Source organism: Dermochelys coriacea, chromosome 22 (genome assembly GCF_009764565.3).
Source record: "Dermochelys coriacea isolate rDerCor1 chromosome 22, rDerCor1.pri.v4, whole genome shotgun sequence".
In the NCBI taxonomy this organism is placed as follows: domain Eukaryota; kingdom Metazoa; phylum Chordata; order Testudines; family Dermochelyidae; genus Dermochelys; species Dermochelys coriacea.
In genome coordinates, this window is record NC_050089.1 from 6,213,746 (window position 1) to 6,235,728 (window position 21,983).

Here is a 21,983-nt window from a genome sequence, read left to right on the forward strand (position 1 = left end):
AATTAAACAAATACATTGAGAAAACAGTGGCTGCCTCTGAACATAATGATTATTTTTGTGAAAGACTGAGGTTCAATTCCCAGCACTGTCTCTTGATCCCTAGGCCATTAGAGGCTGCGAAAGTTGTAGACGGAACACCTTGTTGCCAGGAAGAAACAAACCCCTTCTGACCAGTGCAGGAGCAGCAGTGATGGGATTCAAAGGGAATCCAATCTAACCCTAAGCTGATGGATGGTCCCTGTAATGTGATGACCTTGAGGGAAGGGAAATGGATCCTTTTTAAACTCCTCTCTGCTCTGCAATAATTATCACATTCAGTGCGGCAGGATGGGAGGGTTGCTCATGAGTATCTGTTTCTCCCAGGCCTCCTCAGAAGCTCCGCCGTTTGCAGTTGTTGGCCTGTTTCCTCATCGACTGTCGATAGAAAATACTGTACAGCAGGATTTGGGAAAGAGAACTGAGAAAAAAATATGTTCATAAAATTAAGACTTCTATCATAGAAGCACATCCCTGCATGTGGTAATAGTAACACCTTTCAGCTACAATTGAAATTGACTGCAATGTACTCGACTATTTAACATCTTGGGTCTCTTTTCTCTCGTTATAGCCATGTTACAGAAGCTCACCTTGTCTTGGGTGCGTAGAGACATAGCGAACAGATGAATCTATTCAGCCAAACACTGCTCCTGTAATTAGCTATCACCATGGAGCACCGCAGCAGGGACGAGATGGACTCAAAAGAGGAAAGTCCACAGGTGTGGTCTGAATCTACTGAGCAGGAACAGAATACTGCTCAGGTGACTAGTGGCTCCTAGAAATTTCTCTAATTATTTCTTAGAGTGAGGGATTGAGTTGGGCTTGCTTGCAGCAGGTCAACAAGCTCGTACTTTTTTTCCGGAGCCTGCCATCTTGTGCTCCAGAAGCTAAGCTTGAAAAGAAATCGAAGCCTAGCGACTATGTTTGCAAAGTAAAGCTTTAGCAATTGAACTGAGTGTAAAACCAATGCTGAGAAGTCTGTCTGAGTTTGCAGACAGCCTGAAACAGTAGCTCTGAGAGATATTAACTATCTCTATTCATTTTGAGGGGTGTGATCTCTGGAGCCTACCAATGGTCATTTAAATGTCAACATTGTTTACAATTTCACTGCTAGTATAAGCACACAGGGCAGGGGGACGACAATCATAAGAAGCTTTTCACAATCTGCTGGTAATGGCATCAGAAGCGGACATAGCTGGGCTTGGAAGCGTGGGTGGAAGCTTGGGAAAGTACCACAATTTCTTTCTTTCTAATTGGACCTCTGGTTAAAGTTTTGTGGTAGTGCGGGAGGGGGTGATGCCAAAAGGAAATATGTAATTTCCAGTGACCACTACAGCCAAATCCTTCTTTTATGTATAAGGATTCATTAAATTAGTCCAACTGATGTCAGTAGGATTAGTGACATGACTAAGACAAGACTATAATACATACGTAGTAGATTCCTACTGCCATTTTTTCATTGTAAGCATAACAGAAAGTCGCATCACATATCTGCTTTTCTTTAATTTTCTAGCACCAATGTGGATCAGTTTAAAGCATCACTGTCAAGAGTAATATCGTAAATACAGAATTTTTTTAAAACCAATGTTATTATTGGGCCTTAGATTTATAAAAATCTCATTTACTTTACATTGCTTCTGTTTCACTCTTTACATTCCACTCAGTTTGGACAGCAAAACTGAGATTGATTAGTTTCACATTAGTTTCAAATCAGTTTCATGTTTACTTCTCAAATATTAGTAAGATACGGTTGTTCAGAGTCTCAGCAGTGCAGAGGAATGATTTAAAATATACATTAAAAACAATTATTCAATTTTTGTTGAGCTGAATTTGCACAGGATTGTGAGTAAGACCTTGGAATCCTGGCTGTCCCAATAACTTGCTCTCTGGACTTTGCAAGAAACTGCATTTCTCTGTACCTCAGCTCCTCCAGCTGTAAAATGGAAATAACAATACTTACTGCTTCTGGCTACAGCAAAGGGGTGTTGTGAGGGTTCATTAGTATTTTCACAGCATCCTGGAAATGAAAGGCACTGTATGCATGCTATGTATTAGTCTCATCATTGTTATTAGTTTTGAAATGGCATTTTATTTTACAAGATCTATAGTAGTGCCTAAACTAAGATGCTTACGTTTTTTCTTAGAAAAAATATCCCAAAAGATCAAGCAAAATCCAATTATTTTATAACAAGTTTTAATAAAATAAGATGAATTTTATTTCAAACTCTGTGAAAGTGCAGTACCTGCATATACTCTGGCTAAGATTAGGCTTCTCAGTTCAAATTATACAATGATTTTTGTGTTATGTCCATAACAATTGGCTATGTAGAATGGACTCAGGAGGTCTTTACATGATGAATTTGGCTATTAGGAGTGTGTTTGTGGACACTTTCACAGAGACATTTATTTAAGGATATCATCTTCATTTCTTCTCCAGGTGCACTTTGTCCCTGAAGGTGGAACAGTGGCACAAATTGTGTACAGTGATGATCAGGACCGTCCCCCGCAGCAGGTGGTCTACACAGCAGATGGCACCTCTTACACCTCAGTGGACACCTCGGAGCACACGTTGGTTTACATCCATCCTGTGGAGGCTACGCAGGCACGTGTAGTTCCACATCCGTCCTCTTTCTGCCCCCTGTGGTCTGTACAGAGTAATAATTTAATTCAGGATTAAAGCCAGCTACCTGCAAAGTTATATGGTTTGTATTAATGGCCATCAGCTGTGCATAGCCACCTCTCTCTAACCATTGGTGAAGAGGGAGTATGTACTGTTCATTCCAGTCAACTCTGCATATGTGGTAATCAAGGGATGTTGGGGCTATTAATCACAATGTACTGGCTATTTCACTTCAATTAGACTGGACTGTAATTAAATCAAAGGTTTTTTTAATCACTGTAGAAATTTTGCCTGCACTATATATATATAAAATGCTAAAAGCTGTAGGCTGTAAATACTTAGGAGAGGGAAGAGGTGCTGCTTAATCCATACTTTTCTTGGAAACAGTCTCCTTATTTTGCACAGCACAGTTCTAGTAATTAATAATAATAGAGTCTGCACTTGCATAGCACTTTTTGTCATAGGATCTGAAAGCATTGGCTCTAACCCAGTAATCCTTATTTAGGCAAAACAACTGATTTCAGAGGCCTGATTTTTGTCCTGCATAATTATTAGATTAAATAAATATCTACTAACTACTGTTCCTGATAACATATATTTTATGTGATATATATATGTATGTATCTATATTTCCATGTGTATATATAATATATTTAAAGGGAGAGAGACCTTGTCAAGAGCATTTAATCCCTTTGCTGATATGGCAGCATTTATACTAACATTGTAAAGGAACTGTATTTGGTATATGGGGCAACACCAGAGTTGCCTTTTGCCCCATTTTCCACCTATGTCATACAGCTCTGAGCTAGTATATACAGAGTTTCTCATACTTTGGTGCATAGGCTGCCAGCAGTCTTCGAGTCCCATCCAGTTTGAGAACAAAGTAGTGAGGGACTGAGGTGTTGAGAGGAGATGGCTCACGAGTGGAAATTGCCTAGAAAGTTACTAATCATGTACCTCAAAAGACCTTCAGACTTAGATGCTGTAGTTTGTAAATAGGACAGTAACTTAAATTTAAGCACAGTACATTATAAAGCACTGATTGAGTTTTTACAGTATTGGGTTTATTCAACCTGCAGCCAGACCCCTTTAAGCTGTGATATTTTTAAATCTCGGAAGCCAAGCAGAGTTGACCTTGGTCAGTAATTGGTTTTCCTAGGGTTTTCTCTTCCCATATTCTGTGAAAAGCAGTGATTGTGGTTCACTGGGTGGCACTCCTTCTAGTTACCAAAACAATGCTGGAGGTGTCATTTCTCACATGAGACTAAAACCCAACTTCCTGACCACTTGTCGCCATTAAAGATTGTTTAAATATAGGAGCTATTTGATACATCTTCTCCCACACTTGCAGAATGATGGAATTAGCAGTCTCCAACTTCTTTGATCCTGGCTCAATTCCATTTTACCTCTCTAAATCCCCCTGTAATTTCAATTAAATCCAATATGTCTAAATTCTTGCCCTAAATTGTTCTGTAGTGTTACTGTGTACTGTTATACAGCTGTTGTATTTCATCCTAGTGGTTGTTACCTTTAGCAATGGAGAAAAATATTATTCCATATATACGCTCAGTAAAGTCTGTAAACACCTTTTGGGTATCTGAATGAAAGGAGCTATATTAATGTAAAATTATTATCCTTTTATGGAGCTGCCACTAGTCTATATGGAGGCCACTAGTTTCAGTTTAACTTCTACATACATAGGGTTACTGGTATAAATTGAATACAGCTGCCACAGTAATATGCACTTTAGAACTTCAATAAAATAAATAATTCTTACATAGGTTGCTTCTTAACAGAAGAGTAATTTTCCTTGTGTGATTTGGTAGTAAACTGAGGCCTGATTGATAAGCCTTTTTCGCTTTGTTTAGACTCTGTTTACAGACCCATCCCAAGTGGCTTATGTCCAGCAGGATGCCACAACACAGCAGGTGAGAAGCACTTTTTTCTACTGGATCCTGAATACTACAGTGAAGGAACTCTCAGGGAATGTAAAGGGGCACTGTGTATTCGGCTGTGGATTGTGTATTCGACTGTGGATTGTGTATTCGACTGTGGTACTTTTAGTTATGTCCAAAACAAATCGTGTTCTCTTTCAGTCATTCAGTACCAGCTTCTTGGTGATCACGAGCAACCAACCTTACAATAACAAGTCAGTGCTATCTTGACCAATGAGTGTATAAATGAGTAGAAAAATTGTAGCAGAATTCAATTTTAAGCTTTAAAGGAGTTATATTACTACTGCTCTGATTTGTTTCTCCTTAATATTATGAAAAATCCCTCAACAGTGTCCCTTTTAAATGGGAGAATCGATCTGTCTGATTTTTTTGTTTTGTTTTGTTTTGTTTTGTTACTTCTTTTGGTTTTTAGTGTAGTCACAGGTAGCCAGGGCTTCTAAGTTTCCTCATACATTCTTTTTGTCTGATCCAAAGACCATTGAAGTCAATGGAATCTTTCTGCTGATGTCAATGGACTATGGATCCAGTTCTTAATTTGCCAAAATTTCTCAGGTATTTCTTAGGAAAGTAATTGTAAGGGCTAAATAGTTAAATTACTTGGTCCATGTCTGATATGTGTATTTCAGGCTTTCTGCTTGATGTGCTCACCAGTTTGAAATTGACTGGGAGCAGCATGAAATTGAGAACTGTGTTTGTGAAGGCTGGATGATGCAAGATTTTTTTTTCTGGGTGGGTGGGGAAGGATTGTTTTTCATTTTATCTAATATGTATCTAGGATCTGGATAGTTCAAGGAAATGGTAATAAGATATGGATACTTTCACATCTAAGTTATTGGTTCAAAGTCAGCCCTAGTCATTACTGATTTAAAAATCATTACCATTTGATAGCTGTTTCGTGACCTATATGAAGTGAAATGGTAGATCTCAATCAGTTCCACTGTATAAAAGGTACCACTACAATTGATTCTATCCTGCAACCTTGTTGACAGCCTCAGCAGAGACTCGAAGGAATGAACAGAAACAAGAACAAGGTCCTTTCTCACTGCTAGAAGGAGACCCTCCAAATCAGGGTTGAGGCACATTGGTAGAATGTGAAGAAAGCTTACAGTGCTGTTGTCTGTGCTCCACCTATTCTGTGAATAGAGGATTGCAGTCCATAGTTGCCAGTCTGGCATTTTTTATTAGATTGGATTCACATTTAAAAATAACAAATATCCCCCACCTTTATTATTGTCTGTTTAATCTGTGTTTTTTCAGCAGGCTTTTAGCTGTAAATGTATGATCAAACTTAAAATCAGAAACCTTATGTACACAATGCAAGTTATACACTTAAAACACAGCAAAGATACTGGCTCCCATCCCCACACATACGGTAACTCCTGATAATGACAGGATATGCCACGTGGGTATTAAGCGCTTTATCTCTATATCCCCAACCCTCCCACCAAGTTCCTGTCCCTACACCAACATCTTTTAATATCATAATTTTCCCAGGCTAGGACTTCCATGTTTTTTGTGAACCATTATCATATCATTAGAGCAGCTGCTGCTTCTGCGAGTGTTATACATACACATTTCCTGTGTGAAATCTGAACTAATCATAGCATTTAAAATGATAGTGAAGGCTCCTCCTGTCTTTCAAAAGAACTTGATATGAAAGGGCCATTTCAAGATTTTTGTAAAAGTAATATTGATTCCTTCAATGCGTGTAATGGAGGTGAGAGTAACAATGTGTTTGAAGTGTGATATATATGGAGGTGCTAATATGATATATGCACAGACACAAGCTTTGTGTGAACGCCTCATTGCTGGCAGGCCTGGAGGCATGCCACTGAATAAAGATGCCTATTGCATTGCCATTTGGCATCAGGAAATGTCAATACCAGACAGTTAATTTCAGCTGTCTTCTTGGCTGCATCCTGGTCATTTTCACACTGTTCTCTGCAGTCCTAATTTGAAAGCAATTTTATAAATTAAACCAATTAAAACAACAACAAACTCAAAGGAACTAGGAACTTGAGTATCCATGTATTTTGGGGTTTGTTTTTTTTTTTTTGTCTGTTCCCTGAGAGAATACTTTTTAGCCTTTTGGGGAATTGCACTAATTTACAGCTCTCTAAAGCCTGGTCTACACTAAGTGTGGGGAGATCAATCTAAGTTACGCAACTTCAGCTACGTGAATAACGTAGCTGAAGTCAACGTACTTAGACCTACTCACCGCTGTGTCTTTACTGCGTTGAATCGACAACTGACGCTCCACCGTCAACTCCACCTGCATCTCTCACTCCGGTGAAGTACCGGAGTTGGCGGGAGAGTGCACAGCGGTCGATTTATTGCATCTAGACTAGATGCGATAAATTGATTCAGCTGGATCGATTGCTGCCTGTTGATCCTGCGTGTAATGTAGACAAGCCCTAATATACTTGCCAATGCATCCATTCTGTTGTGCCCACTCTAGCCCATAGGGAAGCCTGGGCTGTTCTAATATTATCTCTTTTAGAGCAGAACTAGAATTAGAAAACATATACCACCTCCATGTATATATCTATAAGAGGGACTTTCTCCCTCCCTGCTTTTGACTGCACACCTTTTGATCATCATTTAGTTCTCTCAAGGCCTCTCTATAGATGGACAAGGGTTTGTGTCTCAGTTGAAAGACTGCTTATATAATTATATACAACACTAGCGCCAGTGCAGTGTTAATGGTTAAAAAAGTTGAAAGTTCAGACAGGACAGTGATGAACATCATGTAAAATACCTGCACTGGTAAGTAGAAAGCAGCACTCAGAAGTCAGGAAAGGTCATTCCTGTAATGTTAATTCAGCAGTCTTACACAGCTCAATTGTTCTATGGGAGAGGAAAATTAATACACTCGATAATACTGTAAATTAAAATGCGCGTTACTATAACAAGGAAAACAAGAATAGAAAAATATTGCATGTGCCGTGTGGCCAACTAAGGAGGGTGGTAGATAATGCTAACTTTTGGAAACCTGAGTTTTGAGTGCTTCATCTCTCAACTTAATCTCATTATTACTAGTTTCTTTAATGTATTGTCCCTTGGCTTGTTAAAGGAAAAGAAACAGAGAAGAAATTAGGGAGCTATAGTCTTTGTTGCAAGGGAAAGGAAAAGGGAGGGAAAAGTGTGTATATGGGAAGAGCAAAAGAAAAAATAAAGTCCCTAGTACACTAGTTCTAGCAGGAACCAGCTAGCTAAAGGGCATTTAAACACATTTGCAGCTAGCATGGTTTTAATCCCAGACTGAAAAGGACCTTAAATTAAAGCTGAAAACTGGAGATGGACTATTCCAAAGCTGCAATATTCAGATCTGGATTCAAAACCCTTTCCCTCAAATTCAGGAATGCTTGGGTCCAGGTGCTTTGTTCAGGCCCATCATCTCTACCAAAAACACCTTTAGAACTCTGAATTTTTTTCATCTTGTGAAGAGCTCCAAGAAGCTTTGTATGCAAGGCATTGCCCATATGTAAGTGACTGATGGAAATGCTGCAGTGCTAAAATGAGTGCCTATGATTTTAGGTAACTGTGCTCTTGCCTGCTGCTGCTCAGAGCATGAATTCCACCAACCTCTCCGTGCTCGGCAACGTTGCCGAATCCCCGCAGCAAATGGCTCTGGAGCAGGGTCCACAAGCAGACAGAGTAAGTTGCCAGGACCCCATTTCTTTTAAATGTAAAGGTACTCTGATTTCACTGCTCCATGGAAACAGATGATTAAATATGTCGGAGTGATGCAGGAAGTGATGCAAAAAAGAGTTTTAGTGAAGGCTTCTACATCATTCCGCCGTCTTGTCATGCAATGTGGGACTTTTTTGAGGGGGCGGGGGATATTTGTTTATTGTATACGGCAACATGTTCTAGGGACTGTTCTATCTGAAGCAATCACTTTAAAGCAGCGGTTCTCAAACTGTGGGTCGGGACCCCCTTTGAATGGGGTCACCAGGGCTGGGTTAAACTTTGGCTGAAGCCCAAGCCCCACTGCTCAGGGTTGAAGCCAAAGCCTGAGGGCTTCAGCCCTGGGCGGCAGGACTCAGATTGCAGGCCCCCTGCCTGGGACTGAAGCCCTTGAGCTTCAGCTTTGGCCCCCCTGCCCAGAGCCGTGGGACTCGGGCAGGCTCAGGCTTCAGTCCCACTTCCTGGGGTCAGGAAGTAATTTTTGTTGTCAGAACTGGGTTGCGTTGCAATAAAGTTTGAGAACCCCTGCTTTAAAGTATTCTCCAAAGGCTCTGAGTATCAAATTTAGTAATCCCTACTATTATATGTGACCAGTGTCTGTTGGTCTCTTTTTGGTAGTCTGTTGAGACAGGTTTTACAATATATAATCTTTCCTGTTCTCTGTCTGAGATACTTGTTTTGGAGGTTGGATATTTTTGTACACTGTGTAGAATTTACCTCTGCTTTTTTGTGTGGGTGAAGAGAAAGTAAATCTTCATTAAAATCAGAGCTAAAACCAAACACCCTTTAGCTATTAAGAATCAGCCTCATTGTCTTATGTTAGGGTTTTAGATCTTAATTATCTACTGCCTTATTGAACTCTGCCTCTGTGTGTGTATGTGTGTGTGTGTATGTGTGTGTACACTTGTGCATGTGAGATAAAGTGTGTATGTGTGTGTGTGAGAGAGAGAGTGTGTGAACTCTGCCTCTGTGTGTATGTAAGGGGTTGTTTTCATTTGCTTTCGTGATAGGAGGGAGAAGATCATATGCCAGAGCATTGAATAGTTGCATTTTATAAATCAAAATAAAATAAACTAGACCATGGAGACCCAAGGTACTTTCTTCAAGCACAGATAGGGAGTGGGATTTGTTTAGTTGCTAAGACACTCTGTGAAGATTCAAAATTCCTCTCATTTGGTGCATCCTTCCCACATGTCACTATTTTATGGGGTTAGGTAGATATTTTCACAAAGTGCCTACTGGGCAAGGTTCACAATACTATGAACAGTGAAGCATTACAGGGCACATAGCCTCAGCAGTGATATACACTTGATTTCATTTTCCCTCATTGTCTGTTTGGTTACCAAAGAAAACAAACAGGTGAAGAGTAGATTGTCAATAATCTTGTTTTCTTGCCTTTGTGATAGAGGTGATGATCTAATTGTGAGCTTTGATCCCCTCTGGAGAGGAGAGCCATCTAACTCTGTGTTGTGAATTCTTTCCTCAGGCATCATTACCAGTGCATAACCAGGTATTACCTCCTATGGAGGCTGTGGATAGTTCTGATCCTTTAGCACCTCTCCAGAATCCAATGGGGAGGATGGAAACGAAAGAGGAAGAGGAAGACGATGATGAGGATGATGAAGATGAAGACGAAGAAGGGGAAGACACCGACTTGGATGAATGGGACCCAGATCCACCTCGACCCTTTGACCCCCATGATCTGTGTAAGCGTAAGAGGAAGCATTTAGTTTATTGCCCTCTTCCCCAAAGGTAGTTGGTCCTTTTCTCTTTCCTCCTTCTCTGTGGCTGTTGTTTTAAAAAGAGGCAGCTAACTTTATAACCCATTATAGTGGTCCCAGTCCTTCAGGCAAAAATTCAAATAGGAATCTTACCTTTTTCAACCATTTGGTAAGTGGAGTCGAAGACCATGCAGGGCTTTAGAGGTCATAGCCAACACCTCAGATTGCACCTAGAAGCATATATACTCACACCAGCCTATCTGACTTGGAGGGTGGGCAGCTGCATTCTCCATGAGCTGGGGCCTCTGAGAAGCTTTCAAGGAGTGAGTGCACTGTTTGCTTATAAGTAAAATGGGAGGCTTCTCTTCTGTGTTTCACTTTAAGATAACAACCTTCTTAAAGCATAAAGAGACCATTGACCTGAGTGCTGTGGTACCTGCATCAGTTTCTGGCAAATATTCAGGTTAGAGGCGGTTAAAGGGGGATCATATCTTATGTGTAAGGGCTTTTCTTTATGCCAGTGCATGGGAATTCATGTCAGTTATTCATTTCCTCTCTGACTGTGTTGCAGGGTGTGAAGAATGTAATAACTCACATCCCTCGGTGTGTCCGAAACATGGACCCTTGCACCCCATCCCAAACCGGCCAGTGCTGACCAGAGCAAGAGCCAGCCTCCCCCTGGTGCTCTATATAGACAGGTTCCTGGGGGGAGTGTTCTCCAAAAGACGCATTCCCAAACGCACACAGTTTGGCCCCGTGGAGGGACCTCTGGTCAGACAAACTGAACTGAAAGACTGCTACATCCATTTAAAGGTAACACTCTGAGAGAGAGAGAGAGAGAGAGTGTGTGTGTGTGTGAGAGAGAGAGAGACACCTTACACCTACTTGTTTTTTGTGCCCTAGAATCTGTTGTTCTGACTTTATCAGAGGTGTTCTCTTGACACCTTCATCTTACTGCAATGCAACTGTTCCCAATCATGTACAGCCAGAGAGCTACTTAGTTGTCCAAGGTAGTTGCAGGGAGCCACAAAATAGTCAAGGTGCACATCCTGATTCTACTGTGCTGTGACATACATGGTTCACTGTTAGTAGACTTAAAGCAGAGTGTCAACACAAACGTTGCAACTCCGTCTCAGGACATTTTGCAGCCATTGCTTTGTGGCATGCTGTGACTTCAGTTGGCAAAATTTCTTCTTTCTGCCTCTTCCTCCCCCGACTTCTAGATGGAAGAGGGATTTTCTCCCTTTTTCAAGTCTGTTTGGATAAAAGAGGAGGGATTTGAATGGCTCTGATTTATTTGCTCACTGATTTGGATGCAGGAAGTACTCCTGTATTCAGTGGAGGTGAGGCCATAAAGAGCTTTGAGAATCTGTAGAGTCACTGACTAACAACCACTAGTCCATATAACCTAATACATTAGGTCTTTGTCATCTCCATCTTCCATGGCCCATTTGCAGAGGTACATCAGGTACAGATGAATGAACATACTTCTTTCACTCACCATCTGAGGAAGGGACCACTGTCTTTGCATGTCCCTTATAATCATGGATCCCATCTCTGTTTATTTTTAAGCCCCTTGCTAAGTTCTGTCTGTTGCCGGAGTCCTGTGGGGAAAGTGAAAATCTCAGCTCTGGCTGCATTACCTTCCTCATGGAGAAGCTGTAGTTGTCAAAACAGATTTTTAAGAGCTCAGGTTCCTTTGTATTATGTGACCACTGTGGAACATCGACTACTCTGTGTATTTTGGTTTTTGCCTTAGGTGTCTCTTGAGAAGGGTGACAGAAAAGACAGGGATTTACAAGAGGATCTGTGGTTTGAGCTGTCCAGTGAGGCGCTTTGTAACTGGATGATGTTTGTGCGTCCAGCCCAGAACCACCTGGAGCAGAACCTGGTGGCATACCAGTATGGCCACCATATATATTATACAACAATTAAGAATGTGGAGCCCAAACAGGAACTGAAGGTAAGAGACTTCAGTGCTCACCTATCATGATTCCCCTTCATAGTGGGAAAGAATGTAAATTTAATTGTAGAAAATATCCCAAATATCCAATGCAGTTAAAATCCCACCTATGCTACAAATGGAAACCCTGTTATCCCTGGACTTGGTTGTTACTTTAGTGTAGACAAAGCCTTAAACATTAGTGTTTATTGCTCTAAAATAGTCTGAGCAATTTCTTACCCTTTTTACAGGTTTCAGAGTAGCAGCCGTGTTAGTCTGTATTCGCAAAAAGAAAAGGAGTACTTGTGGCACCTTAGAGACTAACAAATTTATTAGAGCATAAGCTTTCGTGAGCTACAGCTCACTTCATCGGATCCGATGAAGTGAGCTGTAGCTCACGAAAGCTTATGCTCTAATAAATTTGTTAGTCTCTAAGGTGCCACAAGTACTCCTTTTCTTTTTACCCTTTTTAGCTTGCTAAAGCATATGGGGACCTGATCCACAGTCCACTGAAGTCAGGAGACAGCTTTCAGAGTAGCAGCCGTGTTAGTCTGTATTTGCAAAAAGAAAAGGAGTACTTGTGGCACCTTAGAGATTAACAAATTTATTTGAGCATAAGCTTTTGTGAGCTACAGCTCACTTCATTGGATGCACATGGAATCTAATTTTTAGGTATCTGGTTAAGAACATGATGAAGTTACTTTTTGTCCCAGACTTAGTGCGGGATGGTTGGGAGAGGCTGCTTTAATTTCAAACATCTATTCTGAGAACTAATTAGAAGGCTGATTGCTGCTGTCAGGAATTTTCTTGCTTTTGTCTGTGTCCTTCTTCCTCCCCATCCCCCCATCGCCTGCCTTGTCTACACACAGAAGTTTCAATAGTTTAACATAAATCTGTTTTAAACCGAAGTACTGAAATCAGTGCAAAACCCTGTGTAGAGACACTTTTATTTTGATGTAAGAGTGACATTTTTTGTTTCAAATCTGTTCCAAATCATTTTAAGCTGAACCAATTTAAGCCTGGTTTATATCAGTTTAAGAGTGTCAATATGGCCTTTTGTTCCTGTTTAACTAAGGCTACCTCTATGCTAGAAACTTCAAAGTGCTGTCGCAGGAGCGCTCCCTTGGTAGCGCTTTGAAGTAAGAGTGTGGTCACACGCAAGTGTTGGGAGAGAGGTCTCCCAGTGCTCCTGGTAATCCACCTTCACAAGGGGAATAACTCTGAGCACTGGGAGCCTGTCCACATTAGTGCTTTAAAGCGCTCAAACTTGCTGCACTCGGGGGTAATTTTTCACACCCCTGAACCAGCAAGTTAGAGCACTATAAAATGTAAGTGTAGACAAGCCCTAAATCAATGTGAAATCACACGTTGGATAAACCAGTGCAAATCTGCGTGTTGACAAGCCCTTAATCGTGTTTCATGTTTTAGTAGTGCCATTTGGGGGTAAAAATCAGGCTGATAACAGAGAGTTAAAACATCTCCTTAGTATATTTTCCTTTCCCCAATTAGGCATTCATGAAACAATAAGTTGTGTGTAAGAATGGAACCAGGAGGGTCATTAAAACTGTTAGTTTCCCTTTTCCAGAAATATTTGTCCTCTCAGTGAGGTGCCTGGGAAATAACAAATACCTGCTAATGACTCCAACAAGAGCGTCATTTAGGCTTGGCTTCTGCTATAGAAATGTCCTCCTAGAAGTGAAATACACAAACGTGTCCCAAGTCTTTCACTCTAAAGGCTTTGTCTACACTACAGCTTACGTTGCAGAACTTATGTCACGGAGGGGTGTGAATAATCACCCCCACCCCCCGCCCGAGAGACATAAGTTACACCAACATAAGCGCTGGTATGGACAGTGCTATGTCAGCGGGAGAGCTTCTCCCACCAACATAGCTACCGCTGCTCATTGGAGGTGGCTTAATTATGTCGATGGGAGAGCGCTCTCCTTTCAGCATAGAGCGGCTACACCAGAGATCTTACAGTGGCGCAGCTGCATCGGTACAGCTGCGCTGCTGTAAGCTCTCTAGTGTAGACATAGCCTAAAATCCTGTTTAAGGCTCATCTAAACAAGCCATTTGTAAATTCAGTCTTTTTAATGAGATGGATTGGTAACCTCTGAAACAATACTAGAATCCTGACCTTGACCCTGCCTCTACTGAAATCCTTATCCAAGCTGTAGTAATTTTCTGTCTTTCTTAGGGCTCTTCCCTCTTCATTAGGCTTCCTAAATCCCTATTCTCTAAATTACAGGGATTCCAGGGTTTTTTTTAGGAAGCAGAAGCATGATGTTCCAATCCATTATTACCTTAGACACATTTTAAATGAATCTCTGCATGCCATGCTGCATATTGTCTGTAAAGAGAAAAGCGACCATCTCTTCTGGAAGAATCCCTGCTAAATATTTATTCCATCTTTTAAGTTTAAGATTAATCTCATTTCCTTTCCAAGTATTGGTTTCCATGTATGAGATGAAGATTCGTATTAGGAAACGGTACCTGAAAATTAAATGGATACACTTTGTGAGCAATGCTGTTTTATTCCTCAGTGGGGGCACAATGAACTCAGCAGGCTTTATCGAGGGTGAGAGGAGCAATACAAGTTATTGGGTCAGATGAGAGGACTAAATGCAATGCTTAAGAAAGCATCCAATGAATTCCCCTCACTTCGGGGTTCATCTAAGAAGATGCCTTTTTGCCTTGTGTGTCTGCTCCAGGTGTGGTATGCAGCCTCCTATGCAGAGTTTGTGAACCAGAAGATCCATGACATATCCGAGGAGGAAAGGAAAGGTAGTTGGTTCTTTTCTCTTTTCTCCTTCTCTGTGGCTGTTGTTTTAAAAAGAGGCAGCTAACTTTATAACTCATTGTAGTGGTCCGAATACTTCAGGCAAAAATTCAAATAGGAATCTTACCTATGCCAGAGCTCCAGTACAGGGCCCTCCGTTTGCTGTGATCCCATGCTGAAATCAGGATAATTCAGCCTCATGCTTAAGGGCTTCAGATTATTACCAGAGGGTGGGCAAGGAATTTCCCCCCATGTACATGGGTATATTAACGGGGGATGCTTTTCTCTGAAATGTCAGGTCGCTGATGGTGGTGGAGTCCTGTACTCAGAGTACCAATGGTATGATAGATCTGTGTTGCAGTTGTTTTTCTGGGAAGTTTTGTTGGACAGTGTAAAATGCAACAAAATCTAACCTAAACTAAGGAGAACATCCTCAGTAGGCAACCTCCTGTCTTAAATAACTGCTTCAGAGTCTCAAGGAGGTTTAACCACATCTACAAAGAAATTGATTTTTGCTGGTCCGATAAGCCAAGCTTAAGTTTCTGGGTATGTTGGACTGTATTTTTGTAATTATTTATTTGAAAGACTTATCTGTTGTTTAGAAATGCAACTTAATATAAGGAGTTTGTTAGGAGAGCAGTGTAAATATTTAATCTGTCTCTGGCCTTCAATATAAATGTTCCTCAATCCCATTCACTACCCTCTGCATTTTTCTGCAATCAGCTGATGTCAGCTGGTAGATCAGGTGTGCTAAGAGAGAAGCTTGCAAGCCACATAGAGCTATATGGTAGAGTGATTGCAAGACACAATCTTCAGTATGGAAATGTGGCCCACAGAGACTACTGGGGACAAAAGGGCTTGGAGAAAACTTGGGACATTTAATTGCTGATGACTGAGATGCTGTCGTTGATACTTCCAACTTAATATAGTTCTCCGAGACCAAGAGAAGAACTGGCCATGTTATGAATGCAATCGTCGCTTCATGAGCTCAGAACAGCTCCAACAGCACCTCAACTCCCATGATGAGAAGCTGGACTTCTTTAGCAGGTATTTATGATTTTGCAGAAACTGAGTTTCCCAACTCCCAGCACTTTACATCCTGTATATTGATAGCACTAATGATAGGTCAATCTCAAAAGATCTGGCTTTATTATCAAATATATAGCACTATAGATATACGAGGTGTTTTACAGAACTAGTAAAAGAAAGGGCCTCTGACCCCCAGGAATTTACAGTCCCACTCAGACAAACATAGGACAATAGTTCAGGCAAAAGAATATAGGGAGATATCACTGGGGAAGTGATTGGCATAGGTGGCTTTGTATAAGAAGTGATATGAAGGAAGGAAATGGCACTTATTATGTGGGGAGTAGGGGTACAATCCTGTCCTATTGAAGTCAGTGAAAGTTTTGCCGTTAACCTCAACAGGGCCAGGATTTTAGCCGTTTGGATGCTTATTGAAATTACCCTGACCTCTAAAGTCTACAGAATTGGGCTAGAAATCTCAAGAGAACCAACTTTCTAATGATATTTCTGGTGCATCACCTCCCTGTTGGGTCAGAAATCGAAAGTACAGAAATGTCCAAAAATTATAAGTGAGAAAGATATCCACAAACATTTTAAACCTCGAAAGGTTTGAATCTAGAAATGGATGGCAGGTCAGCAGGAGAGAGGGGAAATATCTCTTATTTTTTCCAAACCTGATCGCCTGTCTCTCATTAGCAAGTGGGTGCTAAAACATCCATGTAAAAAATGGAACCCCTCCGATTGCTGTCTGATATCAGTAGAGAAGCGTCTTTCTTGGGACAGATGTTATGCTTTCAGGTTTTAATGTTTTCCAGGATGCCTAGAGGGCTGCTACTGGCTGTCACTGTAGAGGACTTGAAAAGAGCCAGTAGCTCCACTGCTTGTCCCTACAATCCCACATCAAGTGACGTATGTTTGTTTGGCATGGGGTTTTATTTCCATTAGAGGGATGATAGAAATATGCAGCAACCAGAGACCCAGTTTTTGCTCTCAAGGTTTCTTCACATTTTATAATATACTGGAGGCCATTATTACTGAACCGTCTGGGTAATTCATGGGGGATTGCTTAGAAAAGGTGCAGGAAAAGAGTGGAATCCAAATCCAAGTCCTCTTTCTCTAACTCGGAGCGCTGTATGTTCTGCAGAGCAAGAGGCAGAGGTCGCGGGCGAGGAAAGAGGAGGTTTGGGCCAGGCAGACGGCCAGGGCGCCCTCCGAAATTCATGCGCTTGGAAGTAACCAGTGAAAATGGGGAAAAGTGTGAAGAAGGAACACAGGTATATTTGGGGGAGCGGGGGAGAAAAATGTCATCTACGATGTAATCTCTTGATTTATGCCTGTGTTACTGAGGGTAGAATTCAGCCACTAGTTTTTATTGTTCTGGCAGTGGCACCTCAGCCTGGGGAAAGCACAGTAATTTATTTCTAACTTGCATTTCTGCAGCACTTTTTATCCCAAAGCAATTCACCCCTTACTGGAAAACAGCTATGGGATGGAACCTGGCAGCTATTTAACAATACCACAGTAGTGACGGCATTACACAGCTGTGTAGGGTGGACAGTGGAAAAGGTCAGCTCCAGTTGAAACTGCAGGGGGAATTTAGGTAAGCAGTGGAATTTGGCTGGGACACTAGGGCCAGGTCTACACTAGAAACTTGCTATATAATAATGTTGGTTAGGGGTGTGATTCTTTACAATATTTTTGTACCAGCCAAAAGCCTTAGATCCAGTTATACCAGCATAAAAGGTCCTTTTTCTGGTACAGGTTATTTCATTTGGGGAACTGATATAAGCTGTCCCTGAAAAAAACCCCTCTCTTTTGCCAGGATAAGGTGCACCTCACCTGGGAGGTGGGGAGTGTTGTTGGTATAGCTATGCCAGCAAACTCTTTCTAGTGCACAGCAGGCCTAGAGTTAATGCCCTTTCTTTTACGAAAAGTGTCAAAAGTGATCAGTGGTTCAGTTTTCTGTCTCAGATGAAAACCGATATCTGGAGCAATGATCTGCCCTTTGGCGTGATGCTGGGGCATTGGTTCAGCATTGACTCAGAGGGAAGATTGCATACGTTACATACAAATGGCTCTATTGCATCTTTTAAAGCAACACTTAGGAAGAGGCAGGTCTACGTAATTGGGGACTCCCTAACTACGAAGAACAGATAGGCATGTCACCAGAGCTGATCTGGAGAACAAAAGGGAGCTAAGGTATGGGATGTGAACCTGAGGCTGAAGAGGATCCTAATGAAAGCAGGAAAGAATCCACTGATTGCCATTCATGTGGGAACAAATGATACTGCTAGATTCTCACTGGGATGTGTTAAGGAAGATATGCCAGGCTGGAGAAGATGCTTAAAGAAATTCCTCGTAGCTGGACTTTACAAAAACTAGACAAGCCATTTACAACACACATTTTGCTTCTCTACAAAAGTAAAAGGACACTAAGCTATCTAAACTACTACATGCCACAAGGGGCCACAACAGTGGTTCCCGTAACACACCCAGCAATATTGTTAATCTATCCAACTATACTCTTAGCCCAGCAGAAGAATCTGTCCTATCTCGGGGCCTCTCCTTTTGCCCCTCCACCCCCACGAACATGATACAGTTCTGTGGTGACCTAGAATCCTATTTTCGACGTCTCCGACTCAAGGAATATTTCCAACACACCTCTGACCAACATATTCACCCACAGAGACCTTCCTACCAACACTACAAAAAGAAGGATTCTGGGTGGACTCCTCCTGAAGGTCGAAACAGCAGCCTGGACTTCTACATAGAGTGCTTCCGCCGACGTGCACGAGCTGAAATTGTGGAAAAGCAGCAGCGCTTGCCCCATAACCTCAGCCGTGCAGAACACAATGCCATCCCCCACAGCCTCAGAAACAACTCTGACATCATAATCAAAAAGGCTGACAAAGGAGGTGCTGTCGTCATCATGAATAGGTCGGAGTATGAACAAGAGGCTACTAGGCAGCTCTCCAACACCACTTTCTACAAGCCATTACCCTCTGATCCCACTGAGAGTTACCAAAAGAAACTACAGCATTTGCTCAAGAAACTCCCTGAAAAAGCACAAGAACAAATCCACACAGACACACCCCTAGAACCCCGACCTGGGGTATTCTATCTGCTACCCAAGATCCATAAACCTGGAAATCCTGGACGCCCCATCATCTCAGGCATTGGCACCCTGACAGCAGGATTGTCTGGCTATGTAGACTCCCTCCTCAGGCCCTACGCTACCAGCACTCCCAGCTATCTTCGAGACACCACTGACTTCCTGAGGAAACTACAGTCCATTGGTGATCTTCCTAAAAACACCATCCTAGCCACTATGGATGTAGAAGCCCTCTACACCGACATTCCACACAAAGATGGGCTACAAGCCGTCAGGAACAGTATCCCCGATAATGTCACGGCTAACCTGGTGGCTGAACTTTGTGACTTTGTCCTCACCCATAACTATTTCACATTTGGGGACAATGTATACCTTCAAGTCAGCGGCACTGCGATGGGTACCCACATGGCCCCACAGTATGCCAACATTTTTATGGCTGACTTAGAACAACGCTTCCTCAGCTCTCGTCTCCTAATGCCCCTACTCTACTTGCGCTACATTGATGACATCCTCATCATCTGACCCATGGAAAAGAAGCCCTTGAGGAATTCCACCATGATTTCAACAATTTCCGTCCCACCATCAACCTCAGCCTGGACCAGTCCACACAAGAGATCCACTTCCTGGACACTACGGTGCTAATAAGCGATGGTCACATAAACACCACCCTATATCGGAAACCTACTGACCGCTATTCCTACCTACATGCCTCTAGCTTTCATCCACATCATACCACACGATCCATTGTCTACAGCCAAGCTCTACGATATAACCGCATTTGCTCCAACTCCTCAGACAGAGACAAACACCTACAAGATCTCTATCATGCATTCTTACAACTACAATACCCACCTGCTGAAGTGAAGAAACAGATTGACAGAGCCAGAAGAGTACCCAGAAGTCACCTACTACAGGACAGGCCCAACAAAGAAAATAACAGAACGCCACTAGCCATCACCTTCAGCCCCCAACTAAAACCTCTCCAACGCATCATCAAGGATCTACAACCTATCCTGAAGGACGACCCATCACACTCACAGATCTTGGGAGACAGGCCAGTCCTTGCTTACAGACAGCGCCCCAATCTGAAGCAAATACTCACCAGCAACCACACACCACACAACAGAACCACTAACCCAGGAACCTATCCTTGCAACAAAGCCCGTTGCCAACTGTGTCCACATATCTATTCAGGGGACACCATCATAGGGCCTAATCACATCAGCCACACTATCAGAGGCTCGTTCACCTGCGCATATACCAATGTGATATATGCCATCATGTGCCAGCAATGCCCCTCTGCCATGTACATTGGTCAAACTGGACAGTCTCTACGTAAAAGAATAAATGGACACAAATCAGACGTCAAGAATTATAACATTCAAAAACCAGTTGGAGAACACTTCAATCTCTCTGGTCATTCGATTACAGACCTAAGAGTGGCTATCCTTCAACAAAAAAGCTTCAAAAACAGACTCCAATGAGAGACTGCTGAATTGGAATTAATTTGCAAACTGGATACAATTAACTTAGGCTTGAATAGGGACTGGGAATGGATGAGTCATTACACAAAGTAAAACTATTTCCCCATGTTATTTCTCCCCCCCACCCCACCCCCCACCGTTCCTCAGATATTCTTGTTAACTGCTGGAAATAGCTACCTTGCTTGTCACCATGAAAGGTTTTCCTCCTTCCCCCCCCTGCTGCTGGTGATGGCTCATCTTAAGTGATCACTCTCCTTACAGTGTGTATGATAAACCCATTGTTTCATGTTCTCTGTGTGTGTATATCAATCTCCCCTCTGTTTTTTCCACCAAATGCATCTGATGAAGTGAGCTGTAGCTCATGAAAGCTTACGCTCTAATAAATTTGTTAGTCTCTAAGGTGCCACAAGTACTCCTTTTCTTTTTAAAGAAATGGAGGCTCAGTGGGATTCTACCTGTCCCTAGAGGAGGAGAGCAAAGGCGAGACAAGATTAAGATGACCAACAGAGAGCTCATGCAATGGTGCCATAAAGGGGGCTTTGGGATGTTCGTCCACTGGGAGGCATTCTCAAACAGAGGACTGTTCTCATGGGATGAACTCTACTTGAAGAAGACAAGGAAGAAAGAAGTGGACAGCTGAGCATTGAGGACGAGGTAGAGACTAAAGATAATCTAGGCATGGCCCACTCCTAACTGAATACTTTGCCTCAGTTTTTAATAAGGATAATGAGGAGCTTGTGGGTAGTGGCAGGATGGCACAGGTAGTGGCAGGCTAGTGGGAGCAAGGATATGGAAGTCGAAACTACCACATCGGAAATGGAAGCCATACTCAAGAATTTAGTGGGACCAAATCCGGGTCCCAGATAATCTCCATCCAAGAATATTTAAGGAACTGGCATACGAAATTGCAAACCCAATAGTTAGGATTTTTAATGAATCCATAATCTGAGGGGTTGTACTCTATGGCTGGAGAACTGCAAATAAAGTGTTTATATTTATGAAAGGAAAAAAAGTGATCTGGGAAACTACAGGCCTGTTTGTTTGAGCTCCGTTGCATGCCAGATGTTAGAACATATTTTGAAAGAGTAATTAAAGGTAGCAGTAAATGGTAATTGGGATAAAGTACATCTTAACTTTTAAAAAGGTAAATTGTGCTAGACCAATCTGATCTTTTTCTTTGAGAAGATAACTGATTTTCTAGACAAAGGAAATGCAGATCTAATCTGCCTGGATTTCAGTAAAGCATTTAGTACAGTTCCACAGTGGAAACTATTAGTTAAATTGGAGAAGATGGGGATTAATATGAGAATGGAAAGGTTAGTAAGGAACTGGTTAAAGGGGAGTCTACAATGGGTCATACTGAAAGATGAACTGTCAGCCTGGATGGAGGTTATTAGTGGAGTTCCTCAAGGATCCGTTTTGGGACCAGTCTTATTTAATGTTTTCATTAGTGACCTTGGCACAGAAAGCAGGAGTCTGCTTATAAAATTTGTGGATGACACAAAGTAGGGAGGTATTGCCAATGTGGAGGAGGACCGGAATATCATACAAGAAGATTTGGATGACCTTGAAAAATGGCATAATAGACGCGGGATGAAATTTAATAAGTCAAAGTGAA

General features: G+C 41.9%; 1 protein-coding gene across 12 annotated transcripts in view; it reads left to right on the forward strand.

Annotated features, from left to right (window-relative positions):
- The window catches only part of PRDM10 (PR/SET domain 10), a 69,351-nt gene that overhangs the window by 16,029 nt on the left and 31,339 nt on the right, over positions 1–21,983 (forward strand). For 7 of the 12 annotated variants that reach the window (XR_006276681.1, XM_038380467.2, XM_043501036.1 and 4 more), the window contains exons 2-11: positions 608–797; positions 2,474–2,638; positions 4,525–4,584; positions 8,149–8,268; positions 9,788–10,007; positions 10,594–10,835; positions 11,782–11,985; positions 14,676–14,748; positions 15,673–15,790; positions 16,914–17,043. Coding sequence is in view for 11 of the 12 variants with exons in the window: in XM_038380467.2 (XP_038236395.1) it covers positions 705–797; positions 2,474–2,638; positions 4,525–4,584; positions 8,149–8,268; positions 9,788–10,007; positions 10,594–10,835; positions 11,782–11,985; positions 14,676–14,748; positions 15,673–15,790; positions 16,914–17,043 (1,425 nt within the window). In the remaining variant the exon portion in view is untranslated. Of the gene's footprint in view, positions 1–337; positions 520–607; positions 798–2,473; positions 2,639–4,524; positions 4,585–8,148; positions 8,269–9,787; positions 10,008–10,593; positions 10,836–11,781; positions 11,986–14,675; positions 14,749–15,672; positions 15,791–16,913; positions 17,044–21,983 lie in introns of those variants that run through there. The other 5 variants (XM_043501032.1, XM_043501034.1, XM_043501031.1 and 2 more) reach the window with 4 other exon arrangements.